The following is a 25,784-nucleotide window of genomic DNA, read 5'->3' on the forward strand; positions in this document are numbered from 1 at the left end:
ACTCTAGACCAACCATCTTTGTTTACTTTTCTTTTTTTTATTCTATAATCCATGGGCCAAACTCAAAGTCCAACATCATCACAATATTGCTTCTTGACTAGTTATTAATTTGATTGTACTAAGTTCTTTATTGAGAACTAATCCTTGCAGCTAGCCAGGGAAAGGAGGTGGGGATATTATTGGATTTGGTTGGAAGAGGAGGAGGAAGAGAGGGAAGGGAAGAAGGAAGGAAGGAAAGAGGAAAAGAAGGAAGGAAGGAAGAAGGAAGGAAAGAGGAAAGGAAAGGGGAGGGAAGGAGGGAAGAAGGAAGGAAGACAATGAAAGAAGGGAGAAAGAAAAAGAAAAGAAGATTAGGAAAAGGGGAAAAAAGCTCAACAGTTTGGCCTTGTTTCACTTTGAATAGCACCCTGAGCTTTTGCCAGAAATCTAAGAACATATAAGAAGACTATGCAGTTCAGACTACTTCTAGAGCTAGGATTTTGAAACCTCCAGCTTCGCAAAAAGGCAAGGAAAGAGCAAAACAGAAGTGACAGAAGAATATGAGCGCACACAGAGAAACGGTTCTTTTCCCCCATGGCATCAGTTTAAATACAGTTTAATAACAGCTCTGTGCACCATGTGTAATAAAGCCCCTTACCATGACTAATGAGAATAATGCACTACATTTCATATTACTGACCTCTCTAGGGACTTGAAAAAAACTCCTAACTGGATAACTACACTTATCTAAATACCAATCCTGTGTGCCAAATAGACAATGAAGGCAAATTTTCCTAAAAACAATCAAATGAAAACAACTACCCTTCCCCCCCCAAAAAAAAACCTGTTATTGTCCCTTAGTCTTCCTAGACTAAGAAGAGACTTGAGAAAGGCAGGAATCAAGTTTGCCTCTGCCTTTCCCTCTTTTGAGTAAAGTGATTTAATCCTATCAGATGTTTTGCCCTGCCGAATGCCTGTCTTATGTGCACTTTAAAATGGTATTTAAAATTTTCAAAATTCTTCCAACATGTGTATCCTTGTTCCCCCTAAAACTGGCCCAAACTGATGAGATTTTTAAAACACAGATGTCTGAAATTCTGTCTTTCCTAAAGACAAAATTTAATGCTGAAAAGCACTAAACTTTACTGTTGAAGTAATATTCTTCTTTGGCAAACTCTTAATTTCCTTCTCTGAATTACACAAATCTTAAGCATGTCTTTCAAAGTTAATGCACCCTTGCTACAAATTCTTGCTATTGTTGCTTGTATTCTGCCGCTACTCTCACAGTTCTCTGAAATTACTATTTACTTTTCCTGTGTTCTACATTTATAATAAGGTGTCCACTTTGCTTGTTCTGAAGATAGTGAAGGTATCTCATCTCACTGTTATTCATATAACTCTGAACATTAGAAAACAAAACTGTAGGATACAAAGTATTTTTATGATCCACACACATAAAGGTAAGGTGACTCAGTCTATCAAATGCAAAACAAACATTTATTATTTTACATGTTTTTATTGCTTATCAATTAACATTTTAAAGGCCAATAAACATAGCAATATCTACTTATAAAATACTCGCTGTTATAACGAATCAGCCCCACATATGCTGCTACGTTTCACTTATATAGTTTAGAAAATTCATGCATTTGTTCACTTCATAAAAATGTGTTCACATCATAAAAATACTTTTTGTAATTTCTATGCTCATCATGTAGAATGGTATGACTATTTCACTTAGATGGGAATTTTTCAAAAAAAAACAATTTTTTTATTATTAGACAAAAGCACAAGTCATATAATAGCTCATAAATCAATAAGAAAATGGGGTTGAAGAGCAGCAAGAAAAAATATTCCGTATCATCGGAAAGAAAATATTAGTATTTTCTCACCAGAAGAATCCATGTAAAATATCCAGACACATTTACCAGCCATTCCATATGTCTTTGTCTGGTATCAAAATAAGTATTTCTTGTCAGTCAAGTCATAAAATTTTAGCTTCTGATTGTCTAAACTTACACCAGATCTACCTTGTGTATTACTTTGATGATCTTTCGTCAAAGTGGTTTGATTATTCATTTAAACTCAGTAAGATGATGCTTTCAATTTCCTTTAACTGATTTTTTTTAAAGTGAAAAGCACTATCATACACAAAAAAGCATTATTATCACTCTTGTAAATGCCTGCAACCTCCTAATGACTTAATAATTAAAGGAAGGTGATAGGGAGAGGGTAGGATAGAACCAATACTCATAAGCTTATAGTACAATAGTAAGAAAATGAAACATACTGAAAAGTAGTAGCTTCTAACACAGGGTTTCTTAACCTGTAGGTCTGTGGATAGATTTCAGGAAGATGTGTGAATTTGGATGGGAAAAAAATTAACACCTTTATTTTCACTAACTTCTAACTGAAATTTAGCATTTCCTTCTATTGCTGATTTTTTAAAAATTATTTTGACAAGTAGGGGTCCATAGGCTTCATCAGATTACCGAAGTGATCCATGATACACACACACACACCAAAAAAAACCGTAAGAACTTCTACTCCAACAAAACAAAGATAAATGATGATGGTTTTGTATAAGCTTTTACAATAAAGCAATGATACCGGTTTCCATTAGTCACATCTCAAACTCTTGTTATGTTGGAATTTCACTACACATGTCTGTAAGGCTACTTTAAACGCTGCTTGAGATTATGAGGCTGCACTCATATTTTATCAGTCTTTAACATTACTACGAAAGTCGGCAAATATTAACAAAGTATGTAGGTGAAAGTATCCCCATAGTCCTTCACACCAAGATTACTGTATCCATCTTATTTAAGCAAATCAAAATCCTTCTCCACAAATGTACTTAATTATTTCACTTTATAAATAGGAGGGGGTAAAGTCCCCTAAAAAAAAACCAAACATTTGAAATATCTACGTATTCCTCTCATTGAGAATTTAACTAAAATGTTAGTTTACGAACTTCCCTTCAAAATATGTACCAACCAAAAAAGTTGAATTGTTCACTCTGTGGTGGAATCTAACTCTATAACCTTTTTTCAAAGATGGCAGTGTAAAGAGCGACTAATTATAATATAAAGATGGTGGCTCAGATTGAATCATGCAAACGTTGCTTCAAAATAACCAGATTGAATTTCAGCGCATTAAAGATGAACCTGTAAGGCTTGCCATTTTATGCCTAGTTCCAGTGGTATTAGAGCATGTAGAGAGGGGATGACAGGTCCCAAATCATCCTTCTAAAGAAAGATTCTGAAACATAAACATCAGCTCTCACTGACAAAAACTCATTGGTCCCTGGACTTTGCACCTGCATTTTGCGCCATTACCCATACCCAAAAGAAGAAAAGTGTTCCTTGATGCCTACAGCTAGGATTACGGGCAGCAGGGGCCATCTTCGAAAAACTCATCCTTATTTTTTTTAAGCAAGACATTCCAAAGATGTGCTTCTTTAAATGAGGAGGAAGCCTTTGGGAATGGAGACGGGAGAAGGGAGAGAGGGGGAAATATTATACATATGGCAATTAAAATTCAATTTTAAGTGATTAATTTCCTCCAAAACCCTCAGACTCAAGCTACATTTCATAGACAGTCGTGCAAATATGGATTTTATAAAAAATAAATGTTTCTCATTTTTTCCAGTTAAAAGTAAACGGCATGAAAAGTTTACAAATTATCATGCTAAAATGATTTCAATAAACTATATGGTGAAACATAATTTCACTTTACATGTTGGTTCTACAAGTAAAGACATTAGAAATTTTTCAATTAACTATGGTTAATTTAGTTTTTTTTTAAATTCACATTATATTGAAAGAATATTCTTGGGATGATTTATGTCTTCATTGAGGGTTAAAATATTAAGTTACATGATCTGTAAAATATATTTCAAGTCATATTTGAAATAACAATTATGCTTTCAGAAAAATAGAAGCAATTACATAAAAATATTCATTTCCAAAGTCACCAACTGTTGAAAGTTTCACACGATGTCCAATTAAAGCAAAAAGTGGTTATTAGTGAAACACTAAAACCAACTTTATTACTGTAGAAACTATTTACTTTGCCTCTCCAAAAAGAAATCTGAAAACACTCTGCAGATGTCATGATGTCAAAGAACTTTGGTGACAAACATAAATTTTCCCTGTTTTCTCACTGATCTATATGCCAGTCCTCAAAGCAGAGGAATTTAAATTTACTGCCACTTATTCATAATGTCTGGATATGTTTTAATACATTTTAATAAGTTTGTGTAATTCCAAGTGCCAAAACAATTATTTTTGAAAAAAGCCGTCTTGGATAGGACATTAAAACACATCTCCTGGGTATGCTCAGTATAAAGCTTTATTATATTCTTATATAATTCTCTGATTGTCCCGTTTCTCCCACATACTTCGAATTCATACTTTCTAACATTTCTTAAAACCAATTTGAATACTTCATTACAGGAAAGAGGCATGTATACCTCGAAGGGAATATAGAAAGGTATCAGCCCAGTAGGCCTTAAAACCAATGCCTGAAAAATTCAAACTGAGCAAAAATAATCCATGCTACCTTGGACTTTTCGCCTGCTCTCCTTTCCCAAGTGACCCTTAAAATGTTTTCAACATTTTTTAACATCTACAAACTACCAACTATTTACATTCCAGTAAAAGAGAACCCCAAAATTCACCCCAAAAGTGACTGTTCACAATGACTACAAGATGGCATTCGACATAAATGCGAGAAAACAGCTTATATGTCTGAGCTCCTCTGGTGAAGAGGATCTTCCTAAGAAAGGAGTTTGTCTTTATTTGGGGAAATCGAAGACAAACAAAAAGAATTGCTTAAAATCTTCCTCACCCACCATCACCCAATCTCCTTGTTTTGTTCTCTGCCTACAATTAAAGGAATTGTGTGTGACACACAACGCATACAAAAACAGTACACACCAATATCCACATGCCCCAGTGAAGCTCCCAGGGAGCTCACCAAAAGGCGAGCTGCTCTGCTGTGATTTTCCTCTGATTTGAGTTGTTCCAGCCTGGAAGAATTCCAGGAACATCCCTTGAATAAGGAGGACAAGGAGATGGGGAAACAGGTCTGTCTGCACCCCTGTGGACTGATGTGCTGCTTAAGGTATTTCCCTTCCCGCCCCCACCCCCATCCCTGCAAACACACACACAAAGACACACACATACACGCAGAGCCAGAATAATTCAAATAAGAGGCATATCTCCCCTCAAGAAAACTTGTCTTGGCCATAAACCGTAGAGAAAGCATAGCAAAAATACCGTTTGGGGTGGAGGATGAAGCAAAGAAAGGGGGTATCTAAAGGGTGTGCCTATACACGCGCACACACACACACACACACACACACACACACACACACACAAACACACGACACCCTCCTCCCCATCCTCTTACTTTTGGAGAATCTGAGGCAAGGCGGCCTGAGGCGCCGGTGGTGGCGGCGGCAGAGGTGGCGGCAGCAGCGGCTGCTGCATTCCTCGGTGGCCCGGGGGTCCCAGGAGTCCTGGGGGGGCGGCGGTTGCGGAGGCAGCCAGGGTGCGGGCATCTCTGTCGGGTTGCTCGCGGCCGCTGGTCTCCGGCTCCTGGCTCATGGCTGCGGCCAGCACCATGCGGCGATAGACCGCCCGGGACGAGGCAGCGAGAGGCGAGAAGGAAGTGGAGGACGAGCGGAGACCGAAGGGGGCGATCCCCGGTGCGCAAAGTGCCCGGGGTCCGCACCGGCCCGCTGCAGTCCCCTTGTCCTTCCCCGCTGCGCGGCACCGTGAGGGGAGGGGAGGGGAGAGGCGAGAGGGGAGGAGGGGGAGGGAAGGGGCAGAAGGGAGGGAGAGCAGGAGGGGGAGGGGGAGGGAAGAGAGGGGAGGAGGTGCCGCTGCCGCCTCCTCCTTCTCCTCCTCCTCCTCCTCCGCTGTGTAGTCCCTCACTCCCAAACCCCGGCCGAGCTGGGGGCGGCAGGTCTCTTGGTTCAGGGACGGGGACTGTCCCCAGACTGGGAACAGCATTGTGGCATAGCTACCAGTACAAGGGAGCGATGGGGGATGGGGGACGTTGGCCCCAATAGAGAGGAGCCCCCCACGGAGCCGAGGCGGATGGGAAGGTAGCGAGAGCCCAGCGCTAGCCACGGTAGAAGCACAGGCCGGGAGGGCGCAGAGCTATCCAAAGGGAGAGGAGCGCCAGACGTAGTCGAGCCCTCGGAGGAAGGCAGAAGGGCGCACAGCCCTAACCTGCTTAGTTGGGAGGGGGTACTGAGGGCGTAGAGTCCCGAGGCTGGCGGAGAGAGATGCAGAACTATCCTTGAGGGGAGGCTCAGTCCTGGCGCAGACCTAAGCCGGTTAGCCGGGAGGCACAGTCTGGGCGCAGAGCTCGCCTTGACAGTGGAAGGCAGGAGACTTATCCCGGGGACATGCAGACCCTCTGCATCAATCCGGGTGGAGGCAGTCGTAGCATAGCGCAGGGCCAAGAAGAAGGCCCGAGAGTACAAAAATACCCCCTCTTTAGACACCACAAGCCATCCACTCCCATGCAAAAAGAAATATATCGTATCTTACCACTATGGTTCCCATCCTAAGAAAGAGCCTAGTATGGGGGCCTTGGTCTAGATTTCCCAGGTCCTAAGGGCCTGGAACTGGCTGGGAACACCTGCATCCCTCGAATGCCCCAGGTTCCGTTCCAGATTCTCAGCTCAAATCCCACCTTCTGCGAGAGGCCTTTCCAATTCCACCTCATCTCCCGTCCGCTAGCGCCTTCCCTCTGAAATTACCTTCCATTCACAGTGAATATGTCTTATATGTATATCGAGTTATATGCAGATTGCCTCCTCCATTAGACTGTGGGATCCTTAAGAGCAGGAAGCGCTTTTTTGCCATTCTTTGTACCTCTAGTGCCAGTGTCTGGCACATAGTAAATGTCATGATAAATGCTACTTATTATTGATGACAATGATGGCTATCATTGCTGCTTCCTAGAAAGGACTAAGAGACGCTAAGTTTTACGTAAGAGTCAGTGGAGTAGAGGATGCTATGCAAGGATTTTGTATTATAAGGCAGCAATTGATATTAATTATGGTTCATAAAGAGGATTAATAATAACTCAGTCATGTACCACTTTAACCCTTGGTGTCTCCTGACTCCAGTAAAGAGTGGTATAAGAAAAAGGCACTATTTAGAGTCAACATCTGAGTTTGAAAACCCAGCTTTTGGTTGACCTTGAGCAAGCTTCTTGATCTTGGTGGGAGTTAGTTTCCTATGAGGATATTTAACTAGATGGTCTCCAAAGTCCTTTCCAACACAGGCATTTATGTAGCACTTTAAGGTTTGCAAATTCCTTAAGAAATGCCTCATTTGATCCTCACAGCAACCCTGGAAAGTAGGTGCTATTGTTATCATCTCCATTTTATAAATGAGGAAACTGAGTCACTCAGAAGTTAAGTGATTTGCCCAGGGCTCCAAAGCTAGGAAGTGACTGAGCTCTGGATTTGAACTCAGATCTTCCTGATTCCAAGTCCAGCACTCTGTCTACTGGGCCGCCTTAGTCTCTCAACTTTGAACTTGCACTACTCCAGGCTCCCTCTGAAATTCTATCTGGTGCCATTGTATACACAAATACTCCAGATAGTTATGGCCTCAGTGGAGACCTAAACTTTTTTTAACTATCATTCATATTAAAGCAAATTACAATTACTGGGCACATGAAAAGGGGTGATTATTATATTGGAAGGTGCAGATTTCTCCAAAATATCAAGTCTAATGAATGATTTCAAAGAGGACCTTGTAGCAGAAGTTTATTTATATTCAGTTATTTTTCTATTCATTAAATTGCACCTTCCCTGGTTAATTCACCCATAGGTGGGAAGTCAGAACTAAATATATATTTTTGAAAGCAAAATTCACCTTCCACATAGTCTCTAAAACCATGATTTGGACTAAAAATGCTATGGCCCAAGTAAATAAGCAAAATTCTAACAAGAGCAAGGCAATGAAGCAGTTATCTTTGGCAGACAGTCCTGAAGAACACAGAAAAAAAAAATACAGAAAATAGGCATGATAACTACTATGAAATTATGGGGGTACAATTTTTTGATTCTTGCTCTTAGGTACAATATTAGCTAGTTACACGTTTGCAGGTATTACAGGTACTTTCAGCAACTGACTTCACAGACTTCTACTATATACTGAGTTTTCTGCGATAGTTTCTTTTTTGTCCTTCTTATTTTATAGTTTGAATTGCTTTGTTTTGTTCACTAGCCCAAAGCACCAACCCTGACTCTTAACTGCTTAGAATACCTGCTCCCAGGGTCACCTAGCTGGCATAGTGGATAGAGCACCGACCTTGACGTCAGGAGGACCTGAGTTCAAATCCGGCCTCAGACCAAACACTTGACACTAGCTGTGTGACCCTGGGCAAGTCATTTAACACCAACTGCCTTAAAAAAAAAGAATACCTGCTCCCTCCTGTGTTCTCCATGTTCCTATTGATTTTGATCCCCTGAACCTTTCCAACCACTGCTTCAGGCCCTAGAAGGACCAGGAAAGGAATCAACTTTTCAATAGCCTCATCTGAAGAAATGAGACTTCTTGCCAAGATGGATACTAAAATTTGAGACAGACCACCTCGCTCTTAAATATCTACCTATATCAACCAAGCCCTAAAGTTCACACCAGGGCAAATGATGATCAAGAAAGTGAATTCAGTAAATGAATCTTCCATCCCAGAACTTCAGAAAAACTCAGCAGATTCCCACAGGTAATAGAAAAAGTGGTCCCCTCCAGTGAAGAGTGCACCAGCACAACCAAAGTTGGGATATGTATAGCCTTCAAGCCTTTGCGTCTGGAGGCAACACGAGCAGAAGGCTTCTCTGACAAAGCTCCAATGTGGTCAGAAAAATCCGTGGTAGGAACCTTGGAAGTCCCAGGCAGGACAAGGACCAGAGGCAGGACAAGGACCAGAGGCAGGACAATGACCAGCATGCCGGCCACAGTGCTCAGACTAGGATCACCCAGCCTCAGGGGCTGTGACCAGCATGGTCTCAAGACAACAGAGAAAGTGCCAAAGATCCAGACCTCTGCACCTCAAAAATACAAGGTATCTCTAGAAGATAGAGGTCATTGCAAAAACTCGTTGGACCCAGAATGAAACCACACAGCGCTTACTACCACACCCAAAAGTGCAGCAGGCAACAGAGCTTGGACTCAGCACAAAGCCTCAATTCAATGCCCGGCACATGGAAAGCTGGAGAGATGAGTAAATCAAAAACACCAAGCAGTAGCAAAAATTGTTGCAAGTCTAACTCCATAACAACTGCAAGCAGAAACTCAAAGGGGAAAAAAAAGATTTTCCACAAAGACTATATGAATATCTAGAAAAAATAAAGTAAGAAAAAATGAAATAAAAATTTTTGAGGATAGAATTGTAAAGAAAATAAGGAGCTTATGAAAGTGGTAAGTAAACTGTATCCCAAGAAATGAAAACCCTGAAAACTAGAATTTACCAAACAAAAGTCAATGGCAAACAAGAAATATTGGAACAAAATTGAAAGATTGAAAAAAAAAAGAAGAAAATATAAGATATGTTATAAAAAAAAAACAACTGACCTGGAATGGATGAAGAAGAGATAATTTAAGGATCAATGAAAACAATGATTTTTTTTCTTTAAAAAAAAGAGTCTAGACACTACATTTCAAAAAAACATGAATGAAAACTGCCTAGATTTATTAGAACCAGAGGGTGAAGTAAAGATAGAATTCACTGATCACCTCCTGAAAGGAACCCTAAAAGGAAAAGTCTCAGAACTGTCATAGCCAAAATATAGAGCTCCCAACTCAAAGAAGAAAGTACTGCAATCATTCAGAAAGAAGTAGCTCAAATACCAAGGAACTTAAGTCAAGATAACACAAGACCTGGCAGCTTCTAAAGAAGAGATCTTGGAATACAGTATTCCAAAAGGCAAAAGAGATGGGCTTGCAACCAAGAATAACTTACTCAGAAAAGCTGAATATAATGCTACAGGGGGAAAAATAGACCTTTGAGAGAAAAGAAGACTTTTCTGATGAAAAACCAGAGGTGAATAGGAAATTTGAAATGCAAACAAAAGAGTCCAAAGAAACCTAGAAAGCATATGGAGATAGAGACAATTTCAGAGAATCCTGGGTAAGATGCACCGATGAAATGACAGGTGATTAGAATCAAGAAATCTCTGTACACAGACAACAACATTATAAAGAAAAACAACTTTGAAGGACTTAGAAACTAAGATAATGACCAACCATGTCTCCAGAGGACTTATGATGAAGCATGTTAAACCCATCTCCTGAGAGAGACACAAGGTATAGAAACATTTTTTGACATGGCTCCTATGTGGACTTATTTTGCTTGAGTATATTTACTTGTCACAAGAGTTTGGGTTTTTTTTCCTTTTGGTTAATTGAATAAGGCTGTTTAGGAGGAGGGAGGTTTAGCAACAGTGGTATCCCTTTCCCCAAAAAAGAAGGCCATTGTAACACTTTTTAAATGCATAAAAGAGAAGGAAGCACCAATAAGCAGGACAGTTTCGAAAGTAATGTGTAAAATTTGTTATATGCTTTTATTGAAACAAGATATATGAAATGGAGATTCATGATTTGATACAGAATTCTTTTTTGTATTCTTCTATGTGCATGGAAATTCTCTATTTTGGTGTTTAAATTCAGAATAAAGACATTTAAACAAAATAAAGGACAAGGTTTTGTTCTTTGAGGGAAGGGACTATCTGTTTTTTGCTTCTATTTGTATTCCCAGTGCTTAGCACAATGCCTATTACACAGTAAACAATAAATGCTCTCTCTTCACTCTCTCTCCTCTTTTCTCTCTGTCTCCCACTCTATGTGTGTGTCTGTCTGTCTATCTTTCCCTTGGTCTCTCTCTATCTCTGTCTCTCTCCCTCATCTATCAACCTATATGTGCCCTGTTATAGTGGGAATTTGAAATGGGGCAAGTTGTAGGAAGAGGCAGGGGAACAGCTTTTTAAGGTGACCTAATTTATCTCATGTTATACCCCCAGAATGCTTTATAAGACTAAATCGATCTTCCTATTTTGATAAGTCATTTAAACTTCCAAAATTTTAAATGATTTTCTCCTTCATCCCCCTGAGGAATGGGCAGGTAGAGAGTCCTCTCCAGCGGCAGCAATGAAAAAGGCTGTGAATGTCAGTCTGGCTTTTATAGGCCCAAAGGATGAGCCACATAGTTAATTAGAGGAGTGAGAAAAATATTGGGTGACTCATCGGGAGTTGATAGAACTGAGAGCATGGCTGGGAGATGAATGGCTGGTAAACATCTCTCTTTTTAGCCACCATGCAGAAAGAAGTACCGTCCTTCTTGACCCACAGGAAAAAGGTGAGCAGGTACAGAAACCATAAAACTAAGGGACTAGAGACAGAGAAGTCAAGAACTAGAACATCTGCTGAACATCAGTATCTGACGGATGTTCCAAGATTTTCCAATGGGGAACTGCACCATTTTGTGTTATATATATATATATATATATATATATATATATATATATATATATATTGTTTCTGACTTCTGCTAAACCCTGTTCCAATATCTACTTCATCGTGATGCACACCCAACTCCAGGGTTTTTAACACTATGCTGAAGTAGTGCAAATTCTGGCAGACCCTACCAAGCAGTACAGCTCCTAGGGATGGACTCTGTATCTGTTGTCTAAAGACCAGACTAAGTTTGGAGAGTTTATCGTCCATGAATACCACCAGGTGATAAATATTTCTAGCCAATAAAACTCTCAGAGATTGTCTACTAATCAATCAACAAATCAATCAACAGGCACTTTTCTCTTTTTTAAATATTTTACTTTTTTCCCAATTACATGTGAAAACAATTTTTAACAATTGTTTTTTAAAATTTTGAGCTCCAAATTCTCTCTCTCCCTCTCTCTCTCCCTCCCCTCCCCCTCTCTGAGACAGTAAGCAATTTGATATAGGATGTACGTGAGCAAGCACTTTTTTAAGCACCTGCAACGTGCCAGGCATTGTGCTTGGTGCTAGAGTTACAAAGACAAAAGTAAGACAGTCCCTCTGCTCAAGGAACTTCTGTTCTACTAAGGGGAATGTACCGAGGTGGCTGCATAATCTCTAGTGGCACCCTGTCACCTCCAGGATTGAATATAAAATCGTCTGTATGGCATTCAAAGCGCTTCATAACCCACTCCCCTTAGCCTCTCCCCACTCATGCACACACTTTTGCAGTCTTTTTACACCTTGCTCCCCTGCAGGTAGTCTTTGTTTCATTGACACTGGCCTCCTTGCTGCTCCTCGAACCAGACACTACGTCTCTGAGCTCCAGGCATTTTCCCTGGCTGTAATCCCCCATGCCTGAAATGCTTTCCCTCCTCATCTCCACCTCCTGGCTTCCCTGGCCTCCCATGGTTTTTTCTCATTTGCCTTGTATAAAGCTTGTTTGTACATAGTTGTTTTCACGTTGTCATCCCCATTAAATTGTGAGCTCCTCAAGGGCAAAGACAGTCTTTTGCCTTTCTTTGTATTTCCAAAGTCTTAGCCTAGTGCCTGGTACATGGCAGGAGCTTCAATAAATGCATATTGATTCACTCAGAGCTTGACTGAGAGACAATGCACGAAGGGGTTGGGATTTACATTGACTGAGGGACTACCCATGCCAATAAATTCAGGGATCCTTGGTATGAAAATAAATACTGTGGCTAAAGTCCATGTCCATGAAAGTCAGCAAATTAGTAGACTATTACTCTGTGGACCAACTGTTTCCCAAATATATCCACTTGCTTCTGTGATGAAGCCTCCCTTCATATCCCTAGGTGAAAATGATCTTAATTCCTCACTTTTAATGTCCCTATTGTGTTCTATTTTTTATTACAATGATTTTATATGTGACTTATCCTAAGCTCAGTGAGGGTGGAAATATATAGATATAGATAAATACAAAGATATATATGTGTGTATACCTCTCCCAATCCTTAACAAGATATAATCTATATATAGTAGGTACTTATTAAATATTTGTTGGATTTAGTTTAACCTAATAATTCGTTTGTGTATAAGCAGCTAAGTGATAATAGTGGAGTATCTTAGATGTGGAATCAGGAAAACAGGAATTCAAATCCGACCTCAGGCACTAGTGTGACCTTGGGCAAGTCACTAACCTATTTGCCTCAGGTTTCTCATCTATAAAACAGGGATAATAATAGCCCCTACTTTTCAGGGTTGTGAGGATTAAATGAGGTAAATACCTCATAAAAAAGCTTTTGAAACCTTAAAATATTATGTAAGTGCTAGCTATTGTTTTCAATAATTTGGGACACATTAAATCAAAAGGATGTTAAAAATGAAAGTGACAATTTACCTTGGGGACTAAACAGTATTATATAGCTATGGGTTATTTATCACACAATCATAGCTTATTTTTGCCAGGCTCAAAATGTACCATTGTGATGTCCTGACAAGTTCTTGTGAATGTAGCAGCCATCATTTGAATAAACCGTTAATCTGAGGACAGAAAACTTGTCACAGGTACAATCCACCAGTTTTCTAGATTTGAATAGACACAGTCCAGTTGTTGAATATTAGCCCTCATATGTGAATGCTTCCTTGACATTTATGATAGGATCAATATCTATTAGAGTTCTCCTCCCTTCCCATAAGGATTAGCTTAATTCTTTATTTACTAGGAATTTGTCTCCAAGACTCCATTGGCTCAGGAGGCTAAGGCTTAAACCCATTTACAAATGGTCCAGCTTTGTGGTAGTGAGGTTGTTGTTGTTGTTTGTCTTTCATTCCTGAAGAAGACCAATGACATCATGAGGGTGACATGTTGACTTGAGGGTTAATTGAATTTAGGTGAGGCAGAGCTACACAGAGTTATCAGTCTCCTTCTCTCCTCCAGAATCATCAGAGTCCAGTGGCAAGACAAAAATCAAGATGACTGATGATGGCCCAGGATGCAGTGTGTGACCTTGCCCTTTTTAAGCTAAGGTCTTCCGCAGCTCTCAGTTTCTCTGAGGCAGTGTGGTGGCCAGATATGGCCTGCCCATATGGAGTTAGGGATTATCACACTTGACAAATGTTCTGAAGCCAGAGGAGTCAGCACACCCTGTCCTATTGACCAGATAGGTTTCCTTATCCTTTTTTGAATATGTTATGTCTAACTAAGCCTCTTTTTGTTAACTGTTGAATGACCTGTATTTCCTTTCATTCTAATATTGAACCTAATCTACCAGTGGACTAACCTCAGTCAGGTCCAGCACATGATAAAGTTAATCTCCTATTTTGCCAAATAGAATTAAACGAGCTATTTGTAAAGTATTTTGCAAACCTTAAAATGTTATATAAATGTTAGCTGTTATCAATAATAATTTGGGACACAGAATATCAAAAGGATATTAAAAAATAAAAGATTATATTTACCTTGGGGACCAAATAGTGTCACACAACTACAGATTATTTTTCACACAATTATAGCTTATTTTTACCAGGCTCAAAATGCACTATTATGCAATTTGCAAAATAGTGCTGGTCTTTTTGCTCTTTGTGGGGTTTCTAGTATTGTATCCATTCATTTCCTTTTACTACACGTTAGCTTCTCTGTATTATCCATTCTTTTGGTCTTCCCCAAATCCATTGAAGATGCCATATTCATTCCAAGTTCACAGCTTTGGAGCCCTCCTCAACTTTCTATTCTCTATCACTTCCCATCTCCCGACAACATGCAGTTGACAAGTCTTGTCAAACCTCCCTTTGCATCACCTCTGGTGTCCATACCATTCTCTTCCCTCACACGCCACCACTCTAGTTCAGGTGCTGATTACTTCTCTCTTGGACTATTGTAATAGCCTCCTAATTGTCCTCCCTGTCTCAAGTCTCTACCTTTTTGAATCCATCCTTCACATTACTACCAACTGATATTCCTAAAGCCCAGGTCTGACCATGTCACTTACTTGATCAATGAACTCTGATGGCTCCCTATTGCCTATAGTATGAAATGCCAATGCCTTTGTTTGGCATGTAAAGTCCTTCCAAATTGGGCTCCATTCTATCTTTCTGAGTTTATTATACATTTAGCCAAAATGGCCTTCTTGCTGTTTTCCATTCACAACATTCCATCTTCCACTTTAATCCCTTTACATGAGCTATCCCTTTGTGCCTGAAATGTACTCCCTCTATATCCTGGTCCCACAAAAGTCTTTGTTTCCTTCAAGTCTCAACACATTTGTTACCTCTTACAGGAAGCCTTTCTTGATTCCCCCCACCAAGTTGTTTGTGCTCTCTCTGCCCCAAATTGTCATGTTTTACACACACATACATTGTGTATTGTATTTACTTTTGCACCAAGGGTGATAAGGGAAATCTGTGATTTATGAGACAGGGTATCTCTCACATAAAAGGACACATGCTCTGGCTATTTACTAAATTGTTGCTTATAATTCTACATGACCAGAATGACATAAGAATTGATATCCAGACTAGGGATGCACCAAAGATGATTGGAGATTGAAAGTCAGAAGAATATAATAATAACGATAATAATAGATAGCATTCGTATAGCACCTACTATGTACCAGGTACTGTGCTAAGTGCTTTACAAATATTTCATTTGATCCTTACAACAACACTTGGGAGGTAGGTGCTATTATTATCCCCATTTTACAGATGAAGAAACTGAGGTAAACATAGGGTAAAGGACTTGCCCAAGGTCACACAGCTAGTAAGTAGATAAGGTCAGATTTCAACTCAGATCTTCCTGACTCCAGGCCCAGTGCTCTCTATCCACTGTGCCACCTAGCTGTCTCTTTTTAGGAGAAGGAGCCACCTCTAGAATCAGAGGAGTAGGGAGAAACGTCTACACATTCTTTTCTATTCCTCTGTGCAGTCCTTTCTTTCCCTTGGATTTCAAGCAAGAAGTATCACGCTCTCCATCACTGAACTGGGTTCATAGAAACCTCCCTTTGGGACCCTGTAGGCTCAGGGATACACTCATCTGTTTACATATTGTTTCTCCAGGTCAAACACAAGTTCTCAAGGGTCAGTTTCATCTCTTTCTCTGTGTCCTCGATGCTTAATATTGTGCATGGCACATTGTAGGTGTTTAATAAACGCATGTGAATTTAATCAATTTGAAAAAAATCTTTGCTCTTGGCTGAAGTATTTTCCCCTGGGCTCCACTGCATTTCTTCAAATACTTAAAATGTGAAATTAAATCCTGTTCTGCCTTAATTTGATCTCTCTCTCTCTCTCCCTCTCTCTCAGAGAGCCAGTAGCTGAAGGATGTTGTTTAAAAATAATGTAGTTACTCACTGAACTCGATAGTTGTTTGAAGTTGAAAGGAATCAGAGAACCTTAGCTAAACAAAACTGAGGACATGACTCAGGAGAGTTTTTCTGTAGCTAAAGACATCCTGTGAGCTTCACTTAGAGGCCTCAGAGACCAAAGCTTATCATTATTTTATTGATTCTATGAGATCCGTGCCCTCTGGAAGACAGGGGAGGCCGTGGGATATAAGGGAAAAGCTACTGAACTGGAAGCCAGGACACCGGGGTTCTAGTCCTGGATTTAAGATCTTAGGAGTTTCAGGCACATCCTCAGTCACCACCGAGTCTGCTCCCCAATTAAGAGCTGCTGAGCTCAAAGAAATTTGTGAGAGAAATGGACTGAACAAAGTAGGTCAAAGTATTTCAAGCACCAAATCAACCAGAGTCAGGTTAACTCTGGAGGCAAAGAAATAACATTAGCTCCATGGGGAGACATGGCTTTTTACAGCCTTCTCGTCGTTCATTTGTTCAGTCACGTCCCACTCTTCCTGACCCCATGGACCACAGCACACAGGGCCCTTCAACTCTCTACTTCTGTTCAAGCTCATATTTGTTGTTTGCATGAATCTATGTATTCATATTATCCTTGCCACCCCTTTCTCCTTTGACCTTCGATCTTTTCCAAAATCAGGATCTTTTCCAAAGAGTCCTGTCTTCTCATTATGTGGCCAAAGTATTTAAGCTTCAGCCTCAGTATTTTCCTTCCAATGAGTAGTCTGAATTAATTTAAGTATTGACTGATTTGATCACCATGCTATTCAAGGAACTTTTAAAAATCTTCTCCAACACCACAGTTTGAAAGTGTAAATCCTGTGGCACTCAGCTTTCCTTATAGTCCAACTCTCACAGCTATACATTACTACTGGAAAAACCATAGTTTTGACCATATAGACTGTTGTCAATAAGGTGATGTCTCTGCTTTTTAGGAAGCTGTCCAGATTTGCCATGGCTTTCCTTTCAAGGAGCAAGTGTATTTTAATTTTATGGCTGCAGTTGCTGTCTGCAGTGATCTTTGAGCCCAAGAATATAAAATCTGACACTGCTTCCATTTTTTCTCCCTCTATCTGCCAGGAAGTGATTAGACCACTTAACACAATCTTAGTTTGTTTTTTTTTTGTTTGTTTGTTTTGTATCAAGCTTCAAGCCAGCTTTTACACTCTCTTCTTATACTCATCAAAAGGCTTCTCAATTCTTCTTCACTTTGTGCCATCAGAGTGGCATCATCTGCCTATCTAAGATTGTTGATATTTCTCCTGGCAACCTTAATTTCAGCTTTTGATTCATCCGGCCTGGCATTTCACATGATACACTCTGCACATAAGTTAAATAAATAAGGTGACAATATACAGCCTTATCACATTCCTTTTCCCTATCTTAAACCAATCAATTGTTCCATGTCCAGTTTTAACTGTTGTTTCTTGACTCTCATACAGGTTCCTCAGGAGACAAGTAAGATGAACTGGCACTTCCATCTCTTTAAGGAATTGCCACATTTTGTTGTGATCCACACAGTCAAAGGCTTTAGTGTAGTCAATGAAGCAGAAGTAGGTGTTTTTCTGGAACTCCCTTGCTTTCTCCATAATCGGGTGAATGTTGGCAGTTTGGCCTCTCATTCCTCCGCCTCTTTGAAATTTCACTTCTGGTAGTTCTTGGTTCACATATTGCTGAAGCCTAGCTTGCAGAACTTTAAGCATATTGTGTGCTGGCATGTGAAATGAGTGCAGTTGTTTGGTCATTTTAACATTCTTTGGTGTTGCCAAACTGCTACAGACTGGCTGTTTACTAATACTTTTGTAATGGGGAAACTGACCAATGAGATCCCAATTCTAAGAGCATGTGCAAGATGTTCTTCCTGGTATTAACCCATGTAGAGATTTGGTGAACTTGGTCCCAGGCATACATATGGGAGGAGATCTTTTCCCTTCCCATTTCAGAGCTGCAGATATTCTGTTTTCTATAGGTTTAGCGTAATGATAGGAAGCATTTTAACTGGCTGCTAAACTGAAATTGAATGTGCACAGAAAAAGGTAGAAAAAGATGAAATATCACTCTTTTCCCCAATGCCTTCCAAGTAAGGGGGAAGAAACAATGCCCTGCTTCTGCAAGGGGGAGGGAGGAAGGAGGTGCCTACCATTAGGCTACCTTATCTCCCTACCTGGCCATCATCACATGACCACAAATACTTGGTTCCTCTGTTTGTATCTCTTCTCTTTATTCTTTTCTGCTATTAGGAGATGGAATGGAATGGGTTATGACCTCATGAGCTTTGCAACGTCAGAAGGATGAGCAAAGGTCTAGCAGCTGGAATCCATGGCAGATTCTGCTAGCATCTATACAAGCTTAGGCTGATGAGGAGCCAGCCCTGAGGAGTGACCCGTTTGACACAGGTCAGCAGTGGTTCTACCTGGCAAGCAAGACAATATGTCCTGAATACAAGAGGAGTAGTTCATCCACTGACTATTCCACACTCAAAAGGAAACCTGGTAGCCGGGAATGTTTTGTAATGGTCAATTTACAGTTTTGTAACTGGTTGAGCCAACTCACTTCTGAGACTGAAGTGGTAGAGACACATGTGCTCCTACTTTGTGAGGTTTGGGGACTTTGGTTCTCGTTATCTCTTCCCAGTTAATATTTCTTTGTAAAAGCTAATAATGTATGTTAATTGGTCAATTGATATTGGTGAATATGGGTAAGTGGGTACTGGGGAAAACTTACCAGATGGGGGTTCATGAGTGAGTTTAGAAATCCCCGCCATCAGTCCTTCAGGGTTACCTCTAGAACCCTGAAGGCAGATGTAGCCAGCTGACCTCTGGGTACTTGAGTTTGGATTGAGAAAGTTAAGCCCAGAGACTGCTCTACTTCTTTTTTCCAGCATTTGCTGTCAGGTAAGTTTCTTCACTGTTTCAGTTGATCAGTCAACATCTTATGTTAAGTGTCTGTGGTATGTTGAGTTCTATACTAAACACAATGGGGAGCTAAGGTAAGAGATTGGGTAATAAGATGATCAGAAGCCTAAAAAATAAGGAGAGAGAAAAAGAGAGCAAATTACATAATGGAAAAATTTCTGTCTAGACTAAAAGTTAGGGAACCTGGGTTCTAGTTCCAACTCTGTTACTACAAGTGTCTTGCACATAGTAGTTACTTTTTATCTGTTGAATTTTCTTCACTTGAATGGTCTGAACAAGTTAATTCTTCTTTCAAGGCTTCATTTTCTCTATTTGTAAAACAGGTGGGTTATAAAGAAATGATCTCTAAGGTCTCTTCTAGCTCTAATTTTCTAAGACTATGGCAAGGTATTTCAAATCTCTTTACTTTTTAACTGATTTATTCACTGATCTATTAATTATGGTACCTGTTCATCCCTTGGTTTGTGGGGAAGAGACCATAGAATCAGGAAGATCCAGGTTCAGTCCTGCCCCTCACACACATTGGCTGTGTAGCCTTGGCCAGGTCACTTAATCTTTCACTGCCCCCCCCCGCCCCTCCCCCCCCAGCTAAGATTATCAGTTGCCAAACAGGAACTTATTTCCATTACCAAGAGAGAGTTTCTCCACTTGAGGTTGTCTCCACCAATGAAATCACAGGTCTGTTCTAAAAAAAAAGGAGAAAAAAACTAAGTAATTTGATAAAAAAAATTTAAGGGACTACTTTGCCTTTTAACTAGTTATCTGCTTCATGCTCGTGTTTTGGCCAGTAATTCTGCCTCCCTGGGCTACAATATTAGCCTTTTCATTTCACTGACAGCACCCTAACCCAGGAGTTCTTGGGCCATTGGTCTGATAAAGCCTATAACAGAATACTGTTTTAAAATCACAAAAGAAAATACATGAGAAACAATTATATCAAAATATAGTTTATACATATACATATATATATACGTACCACAATTAAGAGTCACTACTTAGCACTACCACCATAACAGTGATTATTGATTAAGTACCCAAAATTAGCTATCTACTTCCATTAGAAATCTCTGTATCTTTAAATGTTTAATTGATTTATTCCCATTCTGAAAGAGGACGTGAGACATTGCTAATGAATAAAACAGTGCAAACTCAGTTGAGGAGGGTATGCAGAATTAAAGAGAGCTTGAAGTGGGATAGGATTAACCAAGGAAAGCTTCCTGGAAGGGGTAAGTTTTGATCAGGGATTTGAAGGATCTTGAGAATGACTCTAATGTTTCCTGTGAACGGTGACATCACTCACTGTCTCTAGAATGGCAATGCATGACATAGGGTCATAGAAATAGTTGGAGATGATCCCACTAGTGTATTTTCTTTGGGAAAGTGGGAGTGGGTAAGGAGGGAAGTGCATGTTGGAAAAATGATGCATGCTTGGTTAATGACATAATTTCAGTCCCATGCATCCCATCACCCGCTCCCCCCCCCCCCCCCCCGTGGAGAGACAGCTCCCAAACGATGCACTTAATCCCTGTAGAATGCCACTGTCATTTAGAGGAATTACTACCCTTGAGGCAGCAATGCCTCAGCCAAGCATAACAGCATTTCTCAGAGGCAAATGGGTTCCTTTATTCAATGTCTCCCAACTCCATCTCGACCTTCTCCTCCCTCCTCCTTTTATCACCCAGGCTGTCTGTCAGGCCAGTCAGGGAAATATAATCTCATGCTAAGTTTGCCCACCCACTCAAGGATCAGGTGACTATTATGGAAGGCAATACCACAGCCTGTCCTGTCTGTGCCAACAGGACACTGGGAACAGTCACAGCCTGTGCTGACCTCATGGGGTGGGCACAAAGCGAGCTATGAACTGGTATTTGTAACATTGGTCATCCTGAGCACGTCACACCCTGGTGCCCTCCTTGACCCCCATTCCTGCACAGATGGAATCTTTCCAGGAGTGGGAGGGACACTCTGATCCCTGATGTCAGTCTTCTGCCACCAAAACCCCACACCTGAAAGGGGCCAGATAAGGACTGAACAGCTGAATTGGTACATTAACCATCCAATAAAAAAATAGAAAACGGGGAAGAATGACAACTATCCTCAGTCAACCCACCCATGATTTTGTCTTTACAGAATAGTAAATATCCCTTGAAAATCCCCCTTTGATTAAGAGTGGCTAATAAGGGAATGAGTCCAGAACAAAAAATTTTGGAATCTTCCCCTCTCTTGTGGGAATGTTTCCATGAGGAATTTTACTTGCAATATCCTGAGACTGGGCACCTTCAGATCCTCAAAGAACAGCCTCCCAGTAGGAGCACTATGAACAATATTTCAACACATTGCTGCTTTGCTCTCCCTCTGTGAAATTCTGTGTGAAAACTATTCGGGAGGCCATAAGAAACAGTCAGTGACTCTGTTCTTAAATTTCTTACAGTGCAAAGTGATTGAGGGGAAAGGAGTAGATGGAGGATTTGGTTTCCTTGATCTGAGAGGGATTGGAGCCAGCCAGACAAAGGAATTTGAGTCAGCAAAGGAAAGCTGGGAGAATCCAGATGCTAAGCCTTGGCCATCCATCAGAAGTAGGGCTGCACTGTTTGAATAGTCCTGACTATGCATGCCTCCTCCTAGGTAACACTCTTCCAAGAAACCATTCAATCAACAAATATTGAGATTAAGTGCCTGGTGAGTCTTAGGTGCCAAAGATACAAAGGTAAAAATAAAATGGATCCCCCCTGCCTTCAACGAGTTTACATTCTATCAGGGGAAGCAAAATGTACATATATAAGCACTGATGAAATAAATACAGGATAATTTTGAGGGGAAAGCCCTAGCAGTAAGGGGATTAAAAGAAGCCTCATGTAGTTTTGAAATATACTAAAAATTTTAAGAGGCAGAGGTGAAGAGAGAATATATTCCAAGCAGGCAGGATATTCTATGCAAAGGCACTGAATGGGACAGAAAGTGGAGCACAAGGAAGTCAGTTGGTTAGATTATGGAATTATAATGTTCAATATTCTTGAAAAGGTAGCCTGGAACCAGTTAAGCAAAGGGCTTTAAATGCCAAAGAGAGAAGTGTTTATGTAATCCTAGAGGTAGAAGTCACTGTACTCTACTGGGCAGTGAGGTGACATAGGTATACTGTGCTTCAAGAAAATCACTTTGGCAGCTGTGCAGAGGATGGATTGGAAAAGGGGGAGACTTTTAGGTAAGGGGACTAATGAGGAGGCCATTGCAAATGGTCCAGGCAAGAGGCGATGAGGGCCTGACCAAGGGTGGTAGTCTTGGGAGAAGAGTGGAAGGGATGGATCTGAGAGACGCTGCAGAAGTAAAATTGACTAGACTTACCAACTGACTGGAAAGGGGAAGTTAGAGAAATTGGGAAGTTGAGAGTGAGTCACAGGTTTCAAATCTAGGTCACCAGAAGGACAACAGTGCCTCCATCAGAAATAGAGTTATCACGAGCAGTCATTTTGTTTAAGAAGTTTTACCAAAAAAAAAAAAAAGCCTTATATAATAAAGATTCATGGTTTCACAAATTAAAAAAAGAAAAAGTGTAAGCTAGAGTCAGGAAAGGGGAGGAGAGACAGAAACCAGGAACAGAGAAGGAAGTATAGTGGCATTCAACTCAATAGTTCCATTCAACAAACATTTCCCCCACGATGCCTTTCTCCATCCTTTTCACTGAGCCCAATCTTATCCATCCCATCCTTCAAGACCCAGCTGAAGCCCCACCTCCTCCTCTAAGCCTTTGATTACCATTTTAACCTGCAAGTGATCACTACTTCTCACATCTACCTCTCTATCTATACCTCATTTTATCAGTTGGAGAATTAGTGCAAGAATGCTAATCCCTCCTCAGAGTGGTGCCATTGGGGTGCAATAAAATGAAAAAGGAAGAATTGTTTGTTATTGATTATCCCTTTGATCCTATAAAAACTGGGTTGAAAAGACACTCCCAGAAGGGGAAAAAAAAAAACAAAAAGAGAAAAACCTCCAAACTAGCTCCTTTCGTGGCTCAGTTCAAATGCCACATCTTTCAAAAGTTCTTTCCTGATTTTTCCCAGTTGTTAACACCCCCACCAAATTGCTTTGTATTTATCTTATATATATCCTCCATTTACTTCCCTCTGGATATTTTATATATCTGCCCTGCACCCCAGTAGAATGTAAGCTCTCTGAAGGCAGAGACTGTCTCACTTTTGCATTTTTATCCCCAATGTGGTATTTGGCCCATAGTAGTGTCTTAATAAATACTTGTTAATTGATTTCCAGCATACCTATTCACGAAATACATACAGGCAGTAAGACAGTCATTGAACGAGGTTGGGGATTAAATAAAATAAGTAACATCTTGTCAACATCATGTACAGGCCATAATGAGACAGTCATGCCTCCGGTGAAATGGCCAGAGCTGAAGAGGGGCTGGAAAAACAGCTGGAGACTGGCTCCAGGTAAGAAGAGACTCACAAAATAAGTCGGCTTGGAAGGAAGGGGAAGGAGGAGCTAATCCTGGATCAGCGGCCCAAAGTGGCTGAGGAAAATGACATCAAGACCTAGGAATGTAAAAAGATATGGCAAGGGAGGACTGTCTCAAGCCTTCAGTACCAGCCCAAGACTTTTTATTCTCTCAAAGCTGTCACCAGCATGGGCTGGCACTCCACAGACTCAAATGGCGCAGACAGCCCAGGACTTTGAAAGCCTCGAGTGATGTAAGTGCTATGTCCTATAACATCAGGCAAACAAATTTGAAGATGGTGTCTTGTGAAATGATAATACTGACCTCAAAAAGAAGCCTTCATGATTCTTGGATGATTCAAGTTTAGAAAAGTTGCTTCAGGGATGATAGTAGATCACAGCTACAATGGTTACTCATGCTTTTGGATTCCAAAATATTTTCTTAAGCTATTTTTTAAATTAATTTTTTCAATTAAATATTTATTTTCTTTCCCTCCCACCTCCACCCCCCAAGGGCAAAATAAACTCTCTTGAAATAAATGTATTAATGTCTTTCAAAAAATTGTAATCACTTCTGGATGTACTCTCTTCATACACACACACACACACACACACACACACACACACAAACACACATAAATGAGGCCTTCCTTCTAACAAATAAAAACAAATAAAGCTTTAGAATTGATGAATATTAGCTCTCTTTGGCATTCTCCCTCTTCAACTTGGTGGCACAGCGGATGAAGTCCTGGACTTGGAATAAGGAATACCTTAATTGAAATCCTACCTCAGAAACTTACTTTGTGACCCTGGGCAAGTCACATAACCTCTATTTGCCTTAGGTTTCTCATCTGTAATGTGGATAATAATAGCACATAATGGGGATAATAATAGTCCCAGAATACTGTGAAGGTCAAATGAGATAATATTTGTAAAACATTTTGCAAAACCTAAAGTGCTATTGAAATGCTAGTATGTATTATGAAAATACAGACAGTAGCACTGCTGAGGTTGAATATTAATAACGACATATATCACAAAAACTTAGAATCAGAGGGGACTTCAGAAGTCATTGAGTTCAATGCATGTGTCTATAAAATCTCCAACCAATGGCGGTCCAACCTCTGCCTGAAGCGTTCCAGTGATGGGGACCCTACTGCCTTCTAAGCAGCCAGTCTGCTTTAGGTCAGCTCTGATTGCCAAACATCAAGCCTTCTCTGCAACTTCCCCCTCTGGCTTGTAGATCTGCCCAGTGGGGCTGAGGGGGATGAGTGGTTCTTTGTTTTCACAATTTAGTGGCCTCTTTTGCACCTGTTTACTCAGGGTTTCATTCATGCTGCTCAGTAGAAGCAATCCGATTGGTTTCATTTTTCTGTTTATAGCCCTGTGCCATCGGCTCATTTCCACAGCCATGCAACATAGCTGCACATTGCTAAAGAATATATTTAAAATCCGAAAGTACAAGCAATGTGATGAAAAAGACTGGAAGTCAGACCTGGACTATATTCCTGTGTCTCTCTCTGACCCATTATATGAACTGGAGGAAGTCAGAAATTATAATGTCTTAGAGCTGGAGGGATTTTAGAGATATTTGTCCTCAGTCACCTTACTTTATAGTTCACAGGATCATGGAATATTAGATATCATCTAAGATGACAGGATCATAGTTTTAGAGCTGGAAGGGACTTTGGAGGCCATCTCATCTTAGAGATAAGGAAACTGAGGCCGAAGGTCCCAAAGTTATTCCAAATAGTAAGTATAGAGTTGGGATTCCAACCCATCTATTCATCTCCAAATATAGCATTTTTCCACTGAATAACCCCTACTCCCACTTTTTAATTTTATTTATTTATTTATTTAAAATAAGCATGTTGTCAGTTGTTAGCAAGAAGGAAGGATTGTATCCTTTAATTTCAACAGTCTGGTTTTAATACTGTTTAATACTAATATTTATATTGCTCTCTCACACTTTGGCCTCTTTCCTTCTTTTACTACCTTCCAAAGCAGCAGGGCTTTATCTACCTGATGTGGACTGAGAGATGAGTGGGCCAAGGGAAGTGATGAGAGAGAAGCCAAGGAGGTAATGCAGAGAGGGA

At 40.4% G+C, this 25,784-nt stretch overlaps 1 protein-coding gene across 1 annotated transcript in view; it reads right to left on the reverse strand.

Moving 5' to 3' along the window:
* Positions 1-5,609, reverse strand: part of RBM20 (RNA binding motif protein 20) — a 236,296-nt gene extending 230,687 nt beyond the window's left edge. The window contains exon 1 of the mRNA XM_027851849.1: positions 5,395-5,609. Coding sequence (XP_027707650.1) covers positions 5,395-5,609 — 215 coding nt within the window. The remainder of the gene's footprint in view (positions 1-5,394) is intronic.
* Positions 5,610-25,784: the final 20,175 nt, after the last annotated feature.

Source organism: Vombatus ursinus, unplaced genomic scaffold (genome assembly GCF_900497805.2).
Source record: "Vombatus ursinus unplaced genomic scaffold, bare-nosed wombat genome assembly UNPS02009205.1, whole genome shotgun sequence".
NCBI lineage: Eukaryota > Metazoa > Chordata > Mammalia > Diprotodontia > Vombatidae > Vombatus > Vombatus ursinus.